This window comes from Mustela lutreola, chromosome 6, assembly GCF_030435805.1.
Source record: "Mustela lutreola isolate mMusLut2 chromosome 6, mMusLut2.pri, whole genome shotgun sequence".
Taxonomy (NCBI): Eukaryota; Metazoa; Chordata; class Mammalia; order Carnivora; family Mustelidae; genus Mustela; species Mustela lutreola.
The window spans coordinates 41515467-41538217 of record NC_081295.1 but is presented as its reverse complement, the minus strand read 5'-3'; the positions used below and the strand labels follow the sequence as shown (position 1 = coordinate 41538217).

At 35.7% G+C, this 22751-nt stretch overlaps 1 protein-coding gene across 1 annotated transcript in view; it reads right to left on the bottom strand.

The window, feature by feature from the left end:
- RNGTT (RNA guanylyltransferase and 5'-phosphatase) overlaps window positions 1-22751 on the bottom strand; it is a 342236-nt gene that overhangs the window by 292108 nt on the left and 27377 nt on the right. Inside the window, exons 5-8 of the mRNA XM_059177113.1 lie at window positions 21927-22002; window positions 20398-20638; window positions 9471-9580; window positions 8109-8210 (exon numbers count right to left, since the gene is read on the bottom strand). Coding sequence (XP_059033096.1) covers window positions 8109-8210; window positions 9471-9580; window positions 20398-20638; window positions 21927-22002 — 529 coding nt within the window. The remainder of the gene's footprint in view (window positions 1-8108; window positions 8211-9470; window positions 9581-20397; window positions 20639-21926; window positions 22003-22751) is intronic.

Here is a 22751-nt window from a genome sequence, read left to right as displayed (position 1 = left end):
TTCTTACAATTCCATTGTAATTATCAATTTTAGTTTTAAAAATAAATGTATATTTTAGACTACATGGGGCAGAGGTCTATGATTTTCAAAGAGCTTTGATTTTCAAAGCTCTTCAGAATACCATGTAGATTTGTAGCAACCCAAAGCAGCACATAAAAAACTTAAATATGCCTTTGTCTGACTTACAAGAGGCTTGAGATGCTCCCTTCATTTACAGATTCATCAGTTAAAATTTCCTCTACTATTCAAGTGCCCATTTCCCCTTCCAGAGTTGACTTTTACATGACATGACAGATCAAGCTAGCATGCTTCTTGCCCCTCCTCAGTCTAATCTCATTTTAACTTGACAAGAAAATAATTTCCTTCTCTGGCTAGTCCACTATCCAGCAGAACAGAACTATAACATGAATCCTGTAGGTAGTTGCAAATTTTTGAGCAGTAAAAAAGAAATAGGTAAAATTATTTTTTTAAAAAAGATTTTATTTATTTATTTGTCAGAGAGAGAGGAAAGAGGCTGAGCACAGGCAGACAGAGTGGCAGGCAGAGGCAGAGGGAGAAGCAGGCTCCCTGCCAAGCCAGAAGCCGGATGTGGGACCCGATCCCAGGACGCTGGGATCATGACCCGAGCCGAAGGCAGCTGCTTAACCAACTGAGCCACCCAGTCGTCCCGGTAAAATTAATTTTTAAGATGTGCTATTTACTTCAAAACATTAACATGGAATCAATATTAGAAAATATTGATATATTATACATTCTACTATTTGTGAATTCTGTGAATTCTGGTATGTATTTTACACTCTCAGAACATCTCCGTTCAGACGAGCCATGTCTCTGCTGCTCATTATGCTCACGTGCATAATGGAAAGCAGAGGCCTAGACCAAGAGTCAGTAAACTTCTTCAGTAAAAAGCCTGATAATAAATATTTTAAGCTTTACAAACCACATATAATCTGTCACATGTTCTTTTTTAACCATTCCTTAAAAGTATAAAAACAGATTACACAGCAAAGTGATCATACTTAAATGCTACTTAACTATACATTTAAAAATGTTAAAATACTGACTTTTTAAAATACCAAATACCCTGTTATAAACCTGAAATACAATATTGTGTGTCAATTATAATTTAATGAATAAATAGATTATAAAAATCCAAAGGCATTTCCACTAGAAGACAAAAAAAAAAAATAGGTGAATTTTACATTATATATATTAGACCACAGTAAAACATTTTACATATATAAATGACATTCTTAGCTCATGACTCCTAAAAAAACAAGCCATGGGCCAGATCTGGACTACAAGGAGATTCCAGCCCCTGCTCTAGACAAACCTAACAGAACTACCTAACAAGAAAGAAAGTAGATGACTCATGTGTGCTAAGGCATATATTTTTGTGTGTGCGCACACACATATATTTCATGTGATACTATTTGTGCAAATAATCCAGAATTAAACTTAGTCTTTTTAAGGATTATAAACAAAGTACAAAATACAGTGAAAACAGGAAAAATACCTAATATATACTACAAATAGATTTTTTAATTAAAGAGACACACAAGCAGGTACCCCATGCTAGAAAAGACTATCATACATATTGCTTGTAAACATGAAATAAGAGGAACCCAGGCAGTCAGTTAAGCATCTGCCTTCAGTTCAGATCATGATCCTGGACTCCTGGGAGTCCTCATCGGGCTCCTCACTTGGCAGGGAGCCTTCTTCTCCCTCTGTTTACTGTTCCCCCTGCTTGTGCTTACTTTCTCTCTCTCTCCTGACAAATAAATAAATAAATTCATTAAAAAAAAGAGAGAGAGAGAGAAAGAAATAAAGGAAGAAAGGAAGGAAGGAAGGAAGGAAGAAAGAGGAACCCATATATTTATTTGCTCCTCCACCTACATGGGCCACTAAGATGTTCAATATTAGATAACTAACAGTACATTTCATTTAGAGTATTCCACAATTTAAAAACCATTTCTATACATATTTTCTCATTCCAGTCTTCAAATAAACCCTTTGAAGTAGAAAACACACAAAGTTATTTAATAAAAGATGGCATGGGGCACCTAGGTGGCTCAGTTAAGCATCCGACTCAGTTTCGGCTCGGGTCATGATCTCATGGTCCTGGGACTGAGCCCCACATTAGGGTCCATGCTCAGCAGGGAGCATGCTTGAGATTCTCTCTTCCCCCTGCTCGCACATTGTCTCCCTCTCTCTCTCTGAAACCAGTAATCAATTATATGTTAATTAAAAATAAATAAGTAAAAATAAAGGGGGGGATGCCTAGGTGGCTCAGTCGGTTAAGCCTCTACCTTGGGCTCAGGTTATGATCTCAGGGTCCTGGGATCAAGCCCGCATGGAGCTTCCTGCTCAGAGGGGAGCCTGCTTCTCCCTCTTCCTCTGCCTGATGCTCTGCCTAGCTGTGCACTCTATCTCTCTGTCAAATAAATAAATAAATAATCTTTAAAAACAAAAAAACTCTTCAAAAAAAAAGGTGGCATATATTACTACCAACTATGCACCTTATTCAAGCAGTAAAGGATAAAACTAAGTCTTCAAGTCTATCTCTGTGCTCTTTCTACTTCTCAGTACAGTTTTTCTAATACAACTTTCTTCCCTTCTCAATCCATTCAATGAACCAAAATATCATGAAATATCTTTAGAGAAAAAGTGCAAAAAGAAAATTTCAATCAACAGAAGCTACAGATCTCTCAAGAGCATAAAACACTGCCAATACTATTCATTCACTCAAATCATTCAATATCTACCAGTATACGGACTTGCTGATTACCACTGATAATAAAGGTACAAAAGACAGACTTGCTCCCTGATCTTGTGAAGCTTACAATATAGCAGGAGATACAAAAGCAAAATAATTAGAAAAAAAGAAGTTACTTCTGATAAAGTGATATGACAAAAATAGTGTCCTGTGACAAGAGATATCTCATTTCTAAAAGTTGATTTTACTGAAACGTAAGACATACAACTATTAAATCTTCAATTAAACAAAATGATTTCACCTGTATCTGAGACTATACTGGCTTAGTGTTTAATCAATTCACCTATATAACTAATATAATCTCTTACTGTTTTATTTTTAAGAAACTCTGTATTTCTATCTATAAAATTTGGCTTTACAATTAGGAAATAGACACTCTTCTACAGTGTTTTAGAATCTGCAAAACTGTCACTGTTGCCCCCAGGCCTTGGCCAGGCTAATCAAAATTCCTAGGCAATACCTTTTATTGCTAACTCTATCCAGGTCTCATATTACATTCAATTTCAGAAATCCTTTTATCTAAATACTCCTCCTAATTATAAAGAGCCAATAAACTATGGAATAAGGATAATTAAAAGAGTCCCACACTCCATCACAACATGGCTTTAAATAAGAAGTAGGGCATCTGGGGGGCTCAGTTGGTAAGCATTAGACTTTTTCTTTTTTAAGACATATTTATTAATTTGAGAGAGAGACAGAGAGCATAAGTGGGAGGAGTAAATGGAGAGAGAGAGAGAATTCCAAGCATAGAGCCAGAAGAGGGGCTTGATCTCAGGACACTGAGATAACAACCTCAGCCAAAACCAAGAGTAGGACACAACCAACTGCACCACCGAAGCGCCCTGGGCATATGACTCTTAATCTCATGATCCTGAGTTCAAGCCCCAAGCTGGGTGTGCAGACTACTAAAAAAATAAAAATAATAGGGGTGCCTGGGCTGCTCAGTAGGTTAAGCGTCTGCCTTCATCTCAGGTCATGATCCCAGCATCCTGGGATCAAGCCCCACCAAGGTAACAGCTCAGTGGGGAGTATGCTTCTCCCTCTGTCCCTTCTCTCCACCCACTCTCATCCCCAGCACATGTTCTCGCTCTAAAAGATAAATATAATCTTTTAAAAATAAATAAAATAGATTAAGGAGGGCATGTGACATACTGAGCACTGGATATTATATAAGACTGATGAATCACAGACTGTACCTCTGAAACCAGTAGTCCATTATATGTTAATTAAAAATAAAACAATTTTTTTAAAAATAAAATATAAATAAATAAATCGATAAATTAAATAAAGTAAATAAAGTGATAAATCAAGTGTTCATGGCTTTTAATCTGTTACTCTAACTCCATGGGCTCCTAGATCATTCTACAGCTCCCTGGGGCTCTTTTCACCCTATAGATCACAGTTAGTCCCTCTCCCGCGCTATTGGCCTTCACTCCTACCATGCAAAAGAAAGATCTGGCACTGGTCCAGAAAAATATTTCACATAAATGTTTTTCCTCACAGAATAAAGTATCCTAAGACAGAGTAGGTATCAAATGAATACTAAAAGGGTCTCCTTTTGTTTTGGTGGAGCACGGTTCCATGAGAAAAGAGGTATTTCCATTATCGGTCGAAACATTTTAGCTCAAATCATTGTAGCTAATCATTTAGAGGTCTGACAGTATTGAGAAGATATGGGGCAAGGGGTATACAAAGGCTCAGAAAAGGGAAAATAAACAAAGATAGGATGGGAGACTACAAATGACAAATTTTACAGACTGTTATTTTGCCCAAGGTTTGCCATGATCACAGGCTGGATATCATGGAGAAAATGAGGTAGAAGGTAAAAAATATCCAGAATATGAAACTCATCAGATTAAAACTATGTCTCACTCCCAAATCCCCAGGCCATTTATAGTATCAAGTCTGGAGATGCGCATATTTGCTCCTCACCTTTTTCACTGCTTCTCCACTCAGAGGTAGGTAATAAACTTTAGACACTGCTATAATATTAAATATCTATTAATAAACCTTAAGACATTGTTACACAGCTACTATATATCAAGGTGCCTAGGTGGCTCAGTCAGTTAAGTGTTCGAATCTCAATCTCAGTTCAGGTCTTGATCTCAGGGTCATGAGTTCAAGCCCTGCACTGGACTCCACACTGGGCACGAAGCCTACTTAAAAAAAAAAAAAACACACACACAAACATATACACACACACATATATCAACAATTTAACTTCTGCTAATCCTTACTACCAATTTAATAGATTATAAACTTATTCTAATCGAAAAAATTAAATATAATTTTAACATTCTGAAAATAAGCAACAAGTTAATTTTTATTTATCCTTCAAAAATATACATTCATAGGGAGGAGGGCATAGAAGGGACACATTATCCAAACTGTCTCTATCTGAATCTTTAACTGTATCCATCCTAGAGATTCATCCTTTTGAATGAATATTCCTAGAACACACAAGGCAAACTTTATTATTTTATGTCTTTATATGGCTTAAAATTTTATCAAGTATTAATATTAATTTTTAGACTAGTTCATTTTTAAATTCAAAATAGTATGAAAAAATAAGCATATATAAAATATACTTATTGTTCAACTATTTGCATTCGCTATATGAAGCATTAATATAACTGCTTTTTTTTTTTTAAAGTAGATTCCACGCCTAGTGTGGAACACAATGCAGGGCTTGAACTCACAACCCTAAGGTCAAGACTGAGCTGAAATCAAGAGTCAGATGCTCTCTACTGACTGAGCCAACATGTTGGAGCTCAGGCACCCCAATAAAATTGCTTTCTAACCAAAAGAATAAAATCAAGACCTCAATGATGGTAATGGTTACTTCTAGGTGATAAAATCACTCTTTAATTTTATCTTCTTCTTTTCGTTTACGTTATTTTCTAAACTTTGTTTCACAAACCTGTGTTATCTACAAATCCCCCCCCAAAAAAAGCTAGAAAATGCTGAGTTGAAAGGAAAGATGATTTCCAACAAAGATCGACAAATGAAAGAAAATACTTCGATATATTCCCTATTAAAAAAAAACAAAATGTAACTACTAAAAAGCATATCATGTTGAAATAGTATCATTATATTCACCTAATATTAAAATTAAGTTCTATCTGCCCCACTCCATATCTTCATATGTATCTTTTAAGGACACCCCAAGCAAAATGCAGAAGATAACATGATATGAAAGGTGTAATTGCCATTTTGACTTCAAAAAACGACTCACAAAAATTAAGTGCAACTATATTATCTTCAAAATAACACTTAAAAACCAAATGTGAAAACAGCATCTCAAAAAAATATCTGCATACTCATTTTTATTGCAGCATTATTCCTAATAGCCAAGATACGGAAACAACCTAAATGACCATCAACACAGATGAAGAAAGAAGATGTACTATATAAATAAACAATGGAATTGTACTCAACCATGAGAAAGAAGGATTTCTGCCATTTACAACATAGATGGACCCTGAGGACATTATGCTAAGTGAAATAAGTCAGTCAGAGGAAAACAAATACTATAGATCACTTACACAAGGAATCTTTAAAAAATTTAAAAAATGATAGAAACAAAGACTACACTGGTAATCACCAGGGGCTGAGAAGGTAGAAGAAATGGGGAGAAACTGGTCAAAGGATATAAACTTCTAATTACAAGACAGTAAGTTCCAGGGATCTAGTGTACATCATAGTGATTATAATAAGTAATACTGTACTATATACCTGAAAGTTGCTAAGATAACATACCTTAAATATTCTCACCACAAAAAAGAAATGGTCATTATGTGAAGTGATCGTGGTGTTAGCTAACAGTAATCATCTTACAATATGTTTATATGTTCAAATCAACACATTATAACCTTAAACTTCCATACTGTTATAATGGAATCTCAATAAATTTATCTTCAATAAATTCTCAATAATGTTATAATGGAATCTCATAATATTATAATTGTATCTCAATAAAGCTGGGGAAAAAGCTAACTATATAAATGCTATCTTAAGTCTCTGAAACATTTTCATTATGAAAAAATTAATAGGAAAAAGCTAATATTAACATCTGTTAAAATAATTACTTCAACTATTAGAACATTTGCCAAATAAAAAAATACATATGGCAAAGCTATAAAAATATGTTTACAGGGCGCCTGGGTGGCTCAGTGGGTTGGGCCGCTGCCTTCGGCTCGGGTCATGATCTCGGGGTCCTGGGATAGAGTCCCGCATCGGGCTCTCTGCTCAGCGGGGAGCCTGCTCCCTCCTCTCTCTCTGCCTTCCTCTCTGCCTACTTGTGATCTCTCTCTGTCGAATAAATAAATAAAATCTTTAAAAAATATACATATGTTTACAAAAGAGAAAGAAAAGTTAAATGTTGATGAAGCATAAAATTTATACTAATAAAATTTAAAAGTATAGGAATATGAAACCTGATGCTAAGCTTTGTTGTAAGAATAAAACACCCTTAAGAGGGCATAAAATTACAAAAAGTACTAGCAAAGATTAAGAGAAAAACTATTCAAAGGAGCAAAATATAGAACAAAATATTCTAAGGAATAAGATATCAAGGAGACTTGGTAATTTTTAGATTATAAACTGACAACACATCTGTTAGTTTCAGAAGTGCTCAACAACCACTGAACATAAGGTGATGGGCACCAGACATACCAAAAAGCACAATATTATCAAGAGAAAACACTTTCAAACTTCAATTTGGTATAGACTAAGTCAAACTAACAGAACTCTGGGGGGCGCCCAGCTGCTCAGTGGGTGGAGCATGCAACTCTTGATCTCAGGGTTGTAAGCTGGAGCCCACACTGGCTGCAGAGATTATTGAAAAATAAAATCTTCTAGGGATGCCTGGGTGGCTCAATTGGTTAAGCAGCTGCCTTCAGCTCAGGTCATGATCCCAGCATCCTGGGATCGAGTCCCACATCGGGCTCCTTGCTTGGCATGGAGCCTGCTTCTCCCTCTGCCTCTGCCTGCCATTCTGTCTGCCTGTGCTCACTCTTGCTCCTCTTTCTCTGACAAATAAATAAAATCTTAAAAAATAAATAAATAAAAATTTAAAAATACAAATAAAATCTTCTAAAAAACAAAAAAAAAAAAAAACCCTCTGAAACCAAAAATTTAGCAGAATGAGAGAAACTAAATTACATAACTAAGAATACTTGGAAAATAAAAATGATGATATTTGAAACATGATTAATTTGCTGTTCAAGTCAAAAATTCACACTCCCAAGAGTACAAACCTTGTCTAACAACAAAGCGGTATTCTTCAAGCATTAGAGTTATTTGTATAACTTTATTTAGAAGTCTAACTTACCGAGTACCATCTGCTTTCCAGCTTACTTTATATGGCTTCTGCTCCAAAAGTTTAATATTTTGCTTGTCCATGGAAACAGGCTGTGCTCCAGGGAATCCAGACCTTAAAGAAGAACATTTTATTACTATTATAGCTGGCATCCATACAAAGCAATACATCTCAAACCAATCTCACATTAGTCATACATTTATCACAACATTCTCCCTATCATGAGATTAATGTCAACTGGAACATCAACATTCCCAAGAATGCTAACGAAATATTATCTATTATCTTCTAGACATTTCAGACTCAAGTTAACAAGATTCTAATCACCACTAAATACCATAACCACTGGGCTTTTTAAATATTTAATTCATGATCTCATAGTAAAGTAGGTATGTTTACAAATCTTCTATTTCAGGAAGAAGTTTAAATCTTTCTTGCCTTTATCATCTTACATTATTCTAGACCCCATATTCCTCCAGCATGACTCCACCAACTTGGCAAAACTCTAAAAGGTTGGCAAAATTCTGCTTAAAAGATGCCCAGAAGTGACAAAACAGGAAAAATATAGGTCAAGATTAAAGTACACTGGCAAGGGCTTAGCACAACATTAAAATCAATATTACTTCATCATCATTTTAATCTTTTAGTTAAAATTATTTCTAGCTAACTGATCTGTATATACCAGTGAAAAAGTTCTTTATATTAGGAATTTTTAAGAATTATCGATCCTGTTTCATCATGTTCTAGCTGTGCTACAATTTTCTGCCACAGATGGCTATGACCAACAGAAACAACCAAAGACCAAGACTTGAGAGCAAAAGATTAGAGCAGAGCCGTGAACTCTCCAGAATCCCCTCCCATGAAATGTCTGATAAATATTTTCAAGTCATGGTAGGGGGTAAAACATAATTAAAGCTGATTCCCCTAGGTCTCAGAAAACTGAACTACAGAAAAACTAGAACGTGAGGTACATTCTAGTCTTCAAGTCTCACTTCTTCTCCCTTAGTAAAATGATACAGGCAACTCAATCATTAATCAGCAACAGAATTAAACACACAAAACAAATACTAGATAGTGACAAAAATAACTTTGTATTCAGTTAGGAAGACATGTTTGAGTCATTTAATCTTGACTCAACTGTCTAGTAATCTAATTTTTTTTGTTTTTTGTTTTTGTTTTTGTTTTTTCTAGTAGTCTAATTTTAACTCAATTGCTGATCATGAGAAAAATCTGATAAACTCTTGCTTGATATCTTTTTAAGCACTCTAGGTAAATATTCAAACTTCAAAGAACAAAGAAGCTAAGTCAACGTTTGCATTAATGTTAAATGTTGCACAACACAAGTTTTATTTAAAACTTGAAAATGTTTATTACCCTTCCCAGCCACAGAATTGATGACACTTCTGCTGTACCTCTCCTAACTTTGGTTGAGTTGTTACTTGAGTCACACCTTTAACAGTTACACCTTCCAGGAAAATAGCACCCTTAAGATAAAAGGAAGAGAAAAATATCTTGTTAGTGTTCAGAATCTGTTCACAAAGACCAGACTGAGAAATAGATTTGTTTATTTTCACAAGTCTGCAAATATATGAAACAAAAATGGTCTGCTCCAGAAAGTTCTATAAAATCCCCCTGGGATTAACTGCACATTTGCTTTCCTTAATCCATCACAGGTTTTACAATGTACATATATAGCCTAATGTCTGTATCATATTGCCAAAGCACTCCATGGTTACTACTTATTAATAAAAGCAATAATAACTTACCTACTACCATTTACTCAGAGCTAGGCAGAGGCTCTGACATTCTACATTCTACAAAGATTTTCTCAAATCCTTATAACAGCTCTGAAAAGCAGATTTTTTTTTTACAAATAAGTAAATGAGACTATATGCAATTTATTCAGGAGGTAAAAACAGAATCTAAACCCAGGTCTACGGGACGCCTGGGTGGCTCAGTTGGTTAAGCAGCTGCCTTCGGCTCAGGTAATGATCCCAGCGTCCTGGGATTGAGTCCCACATCGGGCTCCTTGCTCAGCAGGGAGCCTGCTTCTCCCTCTGCCTCTGCCTGCCATTCTGTCTGCCTGTGCTCACTCTCTCCCCCTCTCTCTCTCTGATAAATAAATAAAATCTTTAAAAAAAAAAAATAATAATAATAAACCCAGGTCTACAATATACCATTCACTAATGATTCTAACTAGGGACAGAGAGAGGAGCTGTACCATGGATGCAGTATAGATTTTAAAGGGATCAACACCCACAATACATACCTATGTAAACTAGAATCAGAATGTAACAGTAGACAAAATGGCTAAACTACAGTCATTAGAAGTAACAAACACTATTACTCATCACTGAATTTTTAATCTAAATTTTTCAACTCAGAACTACATAAAGTGTTTTATTGTATTTCATAGCAAGCATATTTTTAAGATATCACAGAGAAGTGAAGCAGATGGAGAATTTATATATCAAATAAATACAGAACACTCCTGGAAATTTTAAAGACTAAAAATACAGTCTAGATTCATGCTACAATTACTTTCAGACCCATAAAAGGCCTGGCATCAGACTCAAAAATCCATAAAACAACTCTAGCTGTTAACGTAATTAAGGAATAAAAAATATGGTCTACAAGCTGCAATGATCAACCTTCTGGCTCAGATTTGGCAACTCGAGCCACTTAGGAATGAAAAAAAAGAACATGGTATTTCGTCCACATGCGTCCCTGTCAAATCTAGAAGAGTCCTGAGTCAATCCAGCAGACACTAGTTCTACTTTTTGCCCCTAATTCTGAATCACTTTTTATAATTATATGTCGTCAACTCTGTTCTCCTTAAATAAGCATACGTTAAAGACTTTATGAGCCAAAAGATAAAGGAGTACCATTTGCATTACGCCATCACCTCTTTTTACCAATCACTCAAATTTCTGCTTTAGAACCATGCAACCATTAAATATAGTAACTACAGAAAGAGAAAAAGAACCAGGTTCACAAAATATTTTTGTATATTTAATACCTGAGGTACTCAGATAACGGCAATATCCTTATAAATTTATATCCTGTATATTCTAATTAAAAAGAAAAAGCATTCAGAGAGTTCAATTTTCAACATCTTTATTCTGAAGGTATTAATAGCATAAGATTTTTTAAGTTTTACAGGAAGGTTTACTCATGAGCATGTAATTCCTGAGGGAGGTTAAGAAATCAATGATAATTTCTGAAAAGAAAGAGCAACTAGCATAAATTATTCCTAAAACATAAATACTACTTCTTTTTTTAACAAGTAATGAAAAGGACTAAAACACTGGAATATGATCAACATTCACCAAGCACTCTTCCACAGTATTACTACAGAAATATTTTAATAATTCTATGCAGCTGAACAAAATTTTTTTTTTTTTAAATTTTTTTAATTTAACAGAATATTCAGCCTAAGTACATATTTAGCTATTAAGCATGCTTATAACCTTAATCACTTAGCAAATGCCTCTCATCCATTTATACTTCTTCTTCCTTGATCTTTCCTATAATGCATCCATTTCTTTTTTACTTTATCTTCCCCTACTTTCTTCTGCAATAATTATTATTAAGTAAAAAACGGTAGGAATAAGTCCTTAAAAAACACTAAGAATTATGCACTTTTTACACAAATACTATTTAGTAACTTTTTTTAAGATTTTATTCATCTATCTCAGAGAAAGAAAGAACACATGCACACACAGGGGGAGCAGCAGGCAGAGGGAGAAGCAGGTTCCCCACTGAGCAAAGAGCCCAGTGTGGGATGCAATTCCAGGACCCTGGGATCATGACCTGAGCTGAAGGCAGATGCTTAACCCACTGAGCCACCCAGGGATCCCATCTGCTTAGTAACTTTTCAACTTAATTTGCTGTTCACTGTCATTACAGGTTTCTTCTGACAAAAGTATTTTATATTATTCAAAATTACATGGTAATTTCTAAAAGTATCACTAAATCTAAACAGCAATGTCTTAAGTCTGGAACTATTTTCAAACATACTATAATTGAGACTCAGTCTTTGACATTTACTTTCACTTTTTAACGAACTACCATTTCAGTTTGTGGGAATAAAGAAATTTCAAAAGTGAAAAGAAGATAACATATGCGTAAGATGAAACAGGTATATTTCATTAACAGAGTCTGCCAGGCTTAAAATGGAAATTCATACGGCTACCACAAAAAAGGACAAAAGGACTCAGTGATCAGTTAGAGGAAAACTGAAAAAAACATTAGAGAAGATGGGGCGGGTGTGCACATAAAAGGTGTGTGTGGTAGAGAATGAGTGAGCAAGTATGTATGTTATGTGTAACAAGGATATTTTAGTAATGAAGAAAATGCACTAATAGGTTTTTTCAAAGACATGATCCCAGACATTGATTCAAATGAGCAAGCAACATAACTGTTAGTCACACTCCTCCAAATCATTAATAGCATGTGCTCAAAAGATGAACAAAGGTGTCAGGAAATGTGAGGGCCAAGTACAGTGCAACTATTAAAAATTGGAACTATCAGAATTCACTACAAGAGTCCATCACTTCAAACCATAGTCAAGAAAGGGGAATGCTAACAAAAATAAAGTCTCAAGCCAAAATAAGTTCACTGCTTTGAGATGGAGCTATAAAAATTAGTCACGCTTGGACTGCCTCTGCTAACTACCTTCAACTCAGATGGAAATAACAGGAAAATGAAAGTTTTCCAACCATTAATTTGCCAATTACTTTTATCTATACTTCTCATGCCTGTCAACCATACTGTTGACATCATCCAAAATCAAGTCTCCAATCAGCTTTCCTCTTTTTTTTTTTTTTCTTTTTTGACAGACAGAGATCACAAGTAGGCAGAGAGGCAGGGAGAGAGAGAGGGAGGGGGAAGCAGGCTCCCTGCTAAGCAGAGAGCCCAATGTAGGGCTCGATCCCAGAACCCTGGGATCATGACCTGAGCTGAAGGCAGAGGCTTTAACCCACTGAGCCATCCAGGTACCCCTCATCTTTCCTCTTTGATGGTCCTATCCTCACTGCTTTGGAGCCCTCTCTCTCTGGTTCATCTTATCACCAATAACCTTCCCAAACAGTTTCAATATAAATCCTGGGATCTCTTTTTTTTTTTTTTAACTTTATTTATTTATTTGACAGAGAGAGATCACAAGTAGGCAGAGAGGCAAGCAGAGAGAGAGAGAGGAGGAAGCAGGCTCCCCGCTGAGCAGAGAGCCCAATGCGGGACTCAATCCCAGGACCCCGAGATCATGACTCGAGCCGAAGGCAGCGGCCCAACCCACTGAGCCACCCAGGCGCCCTCCCTGGGATCTCTTTTTCATTACCTCAACCTTTTTCATGAATACCCTATCCCCTTATGTCTTAACTAAGAACTAACTCTTCACCAAGGAGACCACTTCTCTCATAAGGAAAAGCTACTCATTGGCCCACTGCCCAAGTCCCATGAGGGGGGTAGTATAAACCATTCTCCTATATCTTCACTTGCTCTCCTGGACTCTCAAAATTTCCTCTTTCATTTCCATTTACACTAACTCCATTCAGCTATACCACTCAACTGTGGTACAGGAGACATCCACTACAGCTAGCGGCACAACAGCTCTCTTAAAGAGCTGTGAAGACAGGACCCTAATAGCCATGTTATAAAACATTACAAGATAGCATCCCACTCGAACCAAAGTTGATGGGAGCATAAGCAAACCACTAACTCAATCTGAACCAACCAGATTCTCTCTTCTGGTAACCTCGAATTAGGATTCAGAGAGTCTCTGCATATGGCTAAAATTACAACATCTAAATTCAGAAGATATAGGATAACTATAAGCTCCCAGGTAAACAAGGAATAACAAAGAGCCACTCTTAAAAGACAAAGCCAGTGAGATAAATGACACAAAAGGAGAGAGACAGAAATAGGGGAGAAAAGCAAAGATGAAAAAATAAGAACAAAGAGCAGAAACTAGGTTCTAAATAGTTTTCCAGGTCCAGGCTCCAGTCCCTTCCTGATATCTGACTATATTACTGGGTTTGAGTCCTACTCATATGCTCACAACAATTTCCTCTTATTATTTAAGCTAGTTTGAGCTAATTTCTATTACTTGCAAGTAGAGAATATAAAGTAGTAAAACACTATTCTTCATGTACTCACCTCCACTCATTTCCCCACATTGATCAAAAATATTTCTCACTGTGCTAACTTCTATTGTTACACTAGTAACATCAACATCCATGATGTAAATGGACACATCAAACAACTTAGCCTTCATAGTTCAGTAATTGTATTTTCAATGACCATCACCTTTGCTTAACTTCAACAACCTGCTCCATGGCTATGTGGTCATTATTCCATGCTGCTCCACCTTTTGATTCATCAATTCAACTCACACTGACTGAGTACACTCTAACTCCAACACGTCACTCTCCGGCCTCTTTCATTAAACAGCTTAACTCTTTTACCCTAACTATGCTCACTTACCAATTTTACCAAGACTAACAATCCTATCACTTCTCTTTTCACAGGCTAACAGCCCCCATCCTGACCTTACTTCCTATTCAAAGACTCTTCAGCTGATTACTTCAATTATTTTTGCCTAATATCCCCAGTACTCCTCAATCTTTTATCCTTCCATCAGACCCACACTAAGTATACCCAACCTTGTATCAACCTACCATTAGTCTTCTGTACTCCCACACATATGCAGCTGAAATTCACTGAGGGAAAAAACCTCAATCTCAGTGCTAGGGATGAGATTTTCCCTCCACTTATTGAAGACCCATTTCTCCATCTGCTTTTGAACTCCATTCCCTTTCACTTCCTCAGATGTCACTCTATCATTTATTCCCCAACCTTTATTTTCAAGGTCACTGATTCTACTAACCACTTACCTACAAGTAATAAATATTCTAGAGCTCATTCCATACTAAAAAGACTTTTCTGACTATATCTGCATCAAGCAATCACTCTTACTCTCCCTTTTTGATCATAACTAAACTACTTGAATGACTAGTCAGTACGAGTATGCAGAAAAAAGTTAACACAGCAGGACTATTTACAAGGTTGGTCCCTGACTGGCATCTGGGAACAAGATTCTCAGAGTGCCCTTAGTCAACTGATAAAGGTGATTCACCATGCCTAGACTAGTCATACAAACAATACCGCTACGCTGAACAAATGCATTCCTTCTGGGATTCTGGAAATTTCAGTACACACTATGCAGAGCATGCCTACATGACCAGGCTTCAGTAAAACCTTGGCCACTAAGACTCAAATGAGCTTTCCTAGGAAGTAACATTACACATGTTACTACATCTTCATTACTGCTGAGATAGTGAGCTCTGCACAACCCCTGATGGGAAGAAGAGAGCATAAGAAAGCCTGCATACAGAATCCACCAGACTGTAGTTATCTTCTTCCCTTATCACTTAACTGTATATCCTTAGTACATTGCTGTAATAAACTTGGCTGTGAGTATAACCATATGCTGAGTCCTTGTGAGGACCCCCAATTCTGTCCCCATCTTCTCACCTCCCATTAGCTTCTTAAAAATCACTAATCTGACCTGGCCCTACTGCATTACAGAAAATAATCCTCATATGTGTCCCCTCTGTGACATTTCATAGTGTTAAGTCATTCATATAAATCACTACCAAACTCTAAACTTTTTCACATTTCTTTGTCTTTTTATGCTGCATCCAGGAAGAATTTCCTAGCTAAATCCTCCAGCTGGGTAATTTCCTCTACGGCTTCCTTCAACCTGTTATCCAACCCATCTAACTGAGTTGTTGGATTTTTAAATTATCATTTCCAAGATCTCTAATTGGTTCTTTTTCATAATAGTCTGTAATTATTATATGGACTGATATCTTCTCTCATCTTGTAAAGAAATATTAAGAATATTGCTTTATATAAACTGCTTCCTCTGGTATTACCTAAAAAGAATGAAGTAGTTAAAAATGTACTAAAAAAAAGATATCCAAGTTAAGAAAGAAAAAAAAAGTTGCAGAAAAATACATTCACATTAAGAAGGAATGGAGAAGGTAAGGTCAAAACTGAACATATGTATGTAAATGCATAGACAAGTAAATATCTAGAAAAATTACCAAAAAGAAGAGAGCAGTTGGGGAGGGAGTAAAAAGACCTTCACTTTTTACTCTATATACTTCTAGATGTTTGTACTTTTATAAAGAAACCATATCTTTATGTCATTTGTGTACACTTTTAAATTAGATAAGTAAATGGGAAGAAATTCTTCTAAGATGACAAAATGCCAGTAGTTAGACAAAAGTTAAAGAATTATAAGTTGTTTCTTTTGTTTTCAAGTTTTCTTTAATGTAAGTATACTACTTTTATAAGTAAAAAGTATATTTAATAATTTTATAATTTATCAGTTATGACTTGAAAAGAGGGAAAAACTACTTAACCACTTTGAAATCAAACCGAACTGCTTTCTCCGAAACAGGAGAAGAAAGATTTCTGCTTTTGGCAATGGCGCCTAGTTATGAAATCAATTCTGCAGCCATGAGAAAAAGCTAGACAAAATGTTAAAAGTGCTTGTTTGAAGACACTGGAGAAGTACAAAGGCAGTAAAAGGCTTGAAGAGCCAAGAACTCAGAAGGAAAGGAATCCAGAGAGGGGAGCTACACATCTGGTACAGGTCTTCCTCTACGGGCACTGTTTCCAAAATGGTAGGTAAGAGGCTAAAAAGCTGAACACAGCTTTCAGCAATATAACAGGGAAACAAAAACTGGAGTTTCAGGCCACTAAGGAGGAAGGGTCCTATTTAGGTTTTCGGTTAGGATCCCCAAACGGCTACACTCTGGGAATTAAGCTGAACCAAAAAGAGACCAGTTACTGAAAATTCAATCCTTGACTGAGCTAAGATGTCCTCCTCTTAACCCTATGTAGAAACAAAAGTAAATGTTCTCTGAAGGAAGAAAACATGATGCAAAGTCTCAAATTTTTCCCACAATTTTTCATACATAATGACTAAGAAGTAGAAATATGCAGGCAGAACAAAAAATAAACAATCGACTAGAAATCAAAAGAAGAAAAACTAAAGATCCAGAAGAGATCCACATCAATTAGGTATCTGACGTAGGCTTTAAAAAACTGGGATTATTAAATTCAAAAACCTAAATGACAAAATGAAGAATTCCAACAAAGAAGTGAAACTATTTTAAAACTCAAATGAAAATTCCAAAAGTGAAATAACTGAAATTACGTACTTAATGCATAAATTGAACATCAACTCAGACAAAGCTAAAGTGGGATTAGTAAACTGGAAGAAAGAGGTCAGAAGAAAATATCCAAATTGAAAAATGGGGGTAAAAAAAGAGTAGAAAATATAGAAAGAACATAAGAGACATTCAGGGGTGGGGGGGGAGACACGTCTTCTGGGTGAGTCCCAAAAGAGAAAAAGAATGGATGTGAACCAATATTCGAAGAGATAATGGCTGAGAATTGTCTAAAACAACAAATCCAACCACAGATTCAAGAATCACTATAAATAGAAAGCAGAATAAACACACAAAAAAAACCTCTGGGTAGACATAGCATAGTAAAATTGCTGAAAACTAAAAACAAGCTTCGGAGAAGCAACTTCTTAATAGAAATGGATTATGGAATGATATCTTCAAAGTGCCAAGCCAAAATTCTATACCCAAAACAAACATTCTTCAAATGATGGCAAGAAATAGACATTTTTACACAGATACTGAGAGAATGTGTTGCAGCAAACTCACAAGAAAGAAAATACTAAAGGGACTCTTCAGTTAGAAGAAAAACTATCCTATTGGAACCACAAAAATAGATGAAAGAAAGATGAGCACCAGAAAGGATAAATTTGTGGGTTTATCTAATGAGTATTTGCTGTATAAAATGATGATGATAATGATGATGATGTCACCTTATGGGGTTTAAAACACTTGTAGAATTAAGATATACAATAATAAAAAGGCAGGAAGAGGTAAATGCAACCAAAGGTTCTAGGGTTCTTGCATTGTTTAAAAAGTGGCAAAAGTACTAAAATATACCAGACTTTAACAAGTCAAAGATACATACTGAAATCTTGACTAACCAGTAAAAGAACAGTAAAAGAATGTGTAACTAACAAGCAATGGCTTGGGGTGATATAAAAACAAGCATAAAGAGGGCAAGAAAGGAGATAAAAAGGAGCATACCATGGCAGGGGAGTTAACACTCTAAGTTTTAAATCTAACTTTATCAGTAAAATAAATGCACATGGACCAAATACTCCAAAAAGCAAAAACTATTCACTGGATAAACAAAACCCAACAATGCAATGCAGACATACCTCAAATAAAAGATAAATCAAGTCTAAAAGCAAAATGACAGAAAAAAGATAACACATACTAACACTATCCAAAAGGATGCTTGGGCAGTTAATCATACTAACATTAGATATTTTTAATGCTAAAAGTGAAGACACAGTTAAGATTTAATAATCTTTTACACACATTTGTATAAACTAAATAATATCACCTCAAAATAATAAAGCAAAACTTGACAGAACTAGAAGGAGAAAGGGATAAATCCACAATCATAGAGGGGTATTTGCAGGGGAGAGGGCAGGAGGAGCAGGAGAGAAAGAATCCCAAGTAAGCCCCATGCCCAGCATGGAGCCCAACAAGGGGCTCTATCTCATAACCTGGAAATCATGACCTGAGCCAAAATCAAGGGATGAACGTTTAACCAACAGTGTCTCCCAGGCTTCCCCGTAGTGGGAAATTTTTAAACACTGCTCTTAGTAACAGACAAAACAAAACAGGAAAAACTAGAATGGGGATTTTTTTTTTTTAAGATTTTGTTTATTTGACAGAGAAAGACACAGCAAGAGGGGGAACACAAGCAGGGGGAGTGGAAGAGGGAGAAACGGCCTTCCCGCCAAGTAGGGAGCCTGATGTGGGGCTTGATCCCAGGACTCTGGGATCATGAATCCTGGGATCATGACCTGAGCAGAAGGCAGATGCTTAACGACTGAGCCACCCAGGCACCCAGGGATTTTATTTTAAATGTCCTTTGTATTCCCTAAGAAACATGCCCATCTTGGCTATGTTTCTCTTAATCCTGCTGAAGCTCTTCTGCCACTACAGAGATTTAACGGTACTTGATATTATAAAATAAATGTCATTTTTAAGACCCCTTCTGCTGGAGGGGAAAAAACCCTGCAAACTTTAGCACATTTTGTGAAACAGTAACTCTTTGCTTTAAGCTCTTTTACACATTCAAATATTATATTGTAATGCAAAAACACATTAGCATATGCTCATGGTTAACACTATTTTTAAGAAATATAGATGAATTTCCTTACAAAAATGATACTATAAGAAGGTAATCATCTATGCTATGCTATATTATGCTATTAGCGTTTCCTTAGAATGTGATTCTTATTTTTCTAGATATGTGATTCAGTAATCAATGAGTTAGAGTTAGAGTTATAGAGTTATTTAGAGTTAAAGAGTTATTTCTATATTTCAAAGCAATTAACACTTTTCAGTGGCCTCAAAGTCTTGAAGTTTGAAATGTGTAAATACATATTAAAATAATGTTTTTCAAGCAAGGAACTTTTTTAAAAAAGCCCAAATAACTACATCATTCAATTTACATAAAAATAAGGCATTTTCTTCCTTGCCTGTGAATCATTGCCTACTAATAAATGAGTTGTATAGTCTTTACTGCCCAACTATGATATCCCACATTCCTTATTTATTACTTCATTAACATTTAATCATCTCCACACTTTCCCTAACTTTTCCCTTCAGCCTGTACCATATACTTGCGTGTGTACAAGTACAATCAGTACTTTTCTTCTCAGTATCTCTCCTGTCCTCCCAAGAAAACAATTCCTAATGGTTTTTGTTAGCCCTTTTAATGGGAGTTGTCCACAGAAGAGTCTTCTCAGTTCAATGTTATAGAAAATATGAAAATACCAACCATGGGAAGGAACAGAATTTATATGGAAAATTATTTTAACTATGTGACAATTTTGTAAAACATCAGTAAAAAAATTTTCACTATGTAGTTGGCATCTTCCAATACTTTGCACAAAAGAGTAAGTTCTCAATCTAATATGTAAGAGTTCTTTGGTTTACCTAAGAATCAAAAACTAAGTGAACTTCTTAACAAGCTTTTCCCATAGAAAAGGCAGACTCACAGCTATCAAGAATCTTTAGAAACAGCCAGAATGAAATAACTTTAAAATCTAGCTAAACAAATACATAAATCTCAATAAGCTTTCAGAAGAAGTAAAGACTATAATATTTTTAAACATTACCAGTTTTAACCGCTCTTTTCTCCTTTTGCCGAAGGAGGCACTTGACCCAGGTTCTGATTCCTTTTTTCCATCCTCATCCTCATCTTCATCTTCATCATCCTCAAAACACCAATCTGGCAATAGAGGTGGGGGTGGTGCTTCCTCTATATCACCATAGCGACGAAAAAGTTCTTTCAAATAATCACCTTTATAAATTCCTGGTGGTCTGGCTTGAGCAAAAGTAGCAACTGCTGCTTCAATACTATGGAAAACAAACACCATGGAATTTCCTCACTTCTCTTCATTTACGCAGATTTATCAAAACTCATTCTATTTCAGTCATCAAAGGAAGTACGGTATAGGTTTACAAAATGGACAAATCATATTTCCCAGGCCCAAGGCATTCAATCTAGTAAAGGACAAATCTGAAACAGCTTTAATACAAGGTATATGGATAATCCCTAAACCCTAGAGGTAAACTGCAATGACTGTACAGAAGAGAGCTTGGTAAAGTCTGTGAAAAATGTATATAAAGGCTTGAAAGTTGAGATCGAACTTTAAGGGAAATCAAAGAAATGTGAACGCCAATATGAATAAAAGTAAAAGCATGCTAGCTTTTAAGAACTTTCAACAGACCTGATAAAAACAACAAAGGTCATCAGAGAGAGGCTAATGCACACACTTACAAGGAGTCTGTGGTTACTGTCAAAAGCACCTCAAAGGCCACAAAGGCAGAGCTAGAGAGCACGCAGTAGAGAACCAGAGGATGTGTGAACAGGGAAATAAACAATATGTGTACTTCAACTGATTACTTTCAGAGAAGGACCTACTGTGTTGAGGCTTTATAAACAAAAATAATGACCCTCAATCAGTAAACAAGAAAATTCCGGTAGTAATATCCCATTTGCCCAAGGAATTTGAGGCAACAAAGGTTCTAATCTCTCAGGATCTAAAAAGGTACTTCAATAAAGCCATGTTTACTTAAGTGGTTCATACAGAGTAACTGTCCCCAAAACACCTTCTCCATACACCATTACAGGTTTTTCATAATATTCAGCAGCTATAAAAAATAAAAGTATTATTAAAAATGAAAAGAACAAGGGGCATCTGGCCGATTTAGTAATTACAGCATGCAACTTGACCTCAGGGTCGTAAATTTGAGCCCCATGTTGGGCATGAGCTAGGTTCTTTAAAAAAGAAAAGAAAAAAGAACAATAATAACAACAGTAACTTCCAAAGGTGAATATTAAAAAAAAAAAAAAGATTTTGAGTAAACTTGTCTCTGATAATTCTGGAAGATGTGAAAAAAATCTGGAAAAGAAAATATATAGTATATAAATATCGACAAACATTCAACTAAAATGCTACTTTGAACAAAATACCAGGTAATAAATGATATTCTAAGACTAATCAAGTCTAAAATTAAAACCACTTTAAATATTATTAATCAGGACTTCACCAAAAATTTGACAATATAAAATGCTAAAACTAAAAAAAATCGTAAAATTCTTTATCAATTACTAATCTTCCATTATAACAAGAAACAATACCTCCAATCCATTTTCTCCACCAAAAAGGCACATATGAGGAAACCAGTGCGATTGAAACCATGGGTACAATGAACACCTAGAAAATAAAGTAGCTTTGGTTTAAAACTAAAATATCACTTCAAAAGCCACATTTGACTTTAAAATTCTAACCAGTAAGCAAAACATTTTAATGACTTTATAAAATAACTACATTTTTAAAAACTTGGCCTTCTCTTATAGCTTAGTAACTCATCAGTTTAAGTTCTTAGAATCTAATTTATCTCACTAGCAAGAAGTTTAGTTTATACTGGTTACAAATCACCTCTAAAGTCTAAAGATTTCTCTTAAAACTAAAGGATTCCGAGCACTTTAAGGATGCCTGGATAGCTCAGTCAGTTAAGCGTCTGCCCTCAGCTCAGGCTATGATCCCAAGGTCCTGGGATAGAGCCCCACATCGGGCTTCCTGCTTGCGGGGAATCTGTTTCTCCCTCTCCCTTTGTGCCCACTCTCTCACTCTCTCTCAAATGAAAAATAAATCTTCAAAGGAAAAAAAAAGGAATCCAAGTACTTTAAATAAGTGTTTTAGACAATCGTATCAAAAAATGGGCAGAAGATATGAACAGACACTTCTCCAATCAAGACATACAAATGGCTATCAGACACATGAAAAAATGTTCATCATCACTAGCCATCAGGGAAATTCAAATTAAAACCACATTGAGATACCACCTTACACCAGTTATAATGGCCAAAATTAACAAGACAGGAAACAATGTGTGTTGGAGGGGATGTGGAGAAAGGGGAACCCTCTTACACTGTTGGTGGGAATGCAAGTTGGTGCAGCCT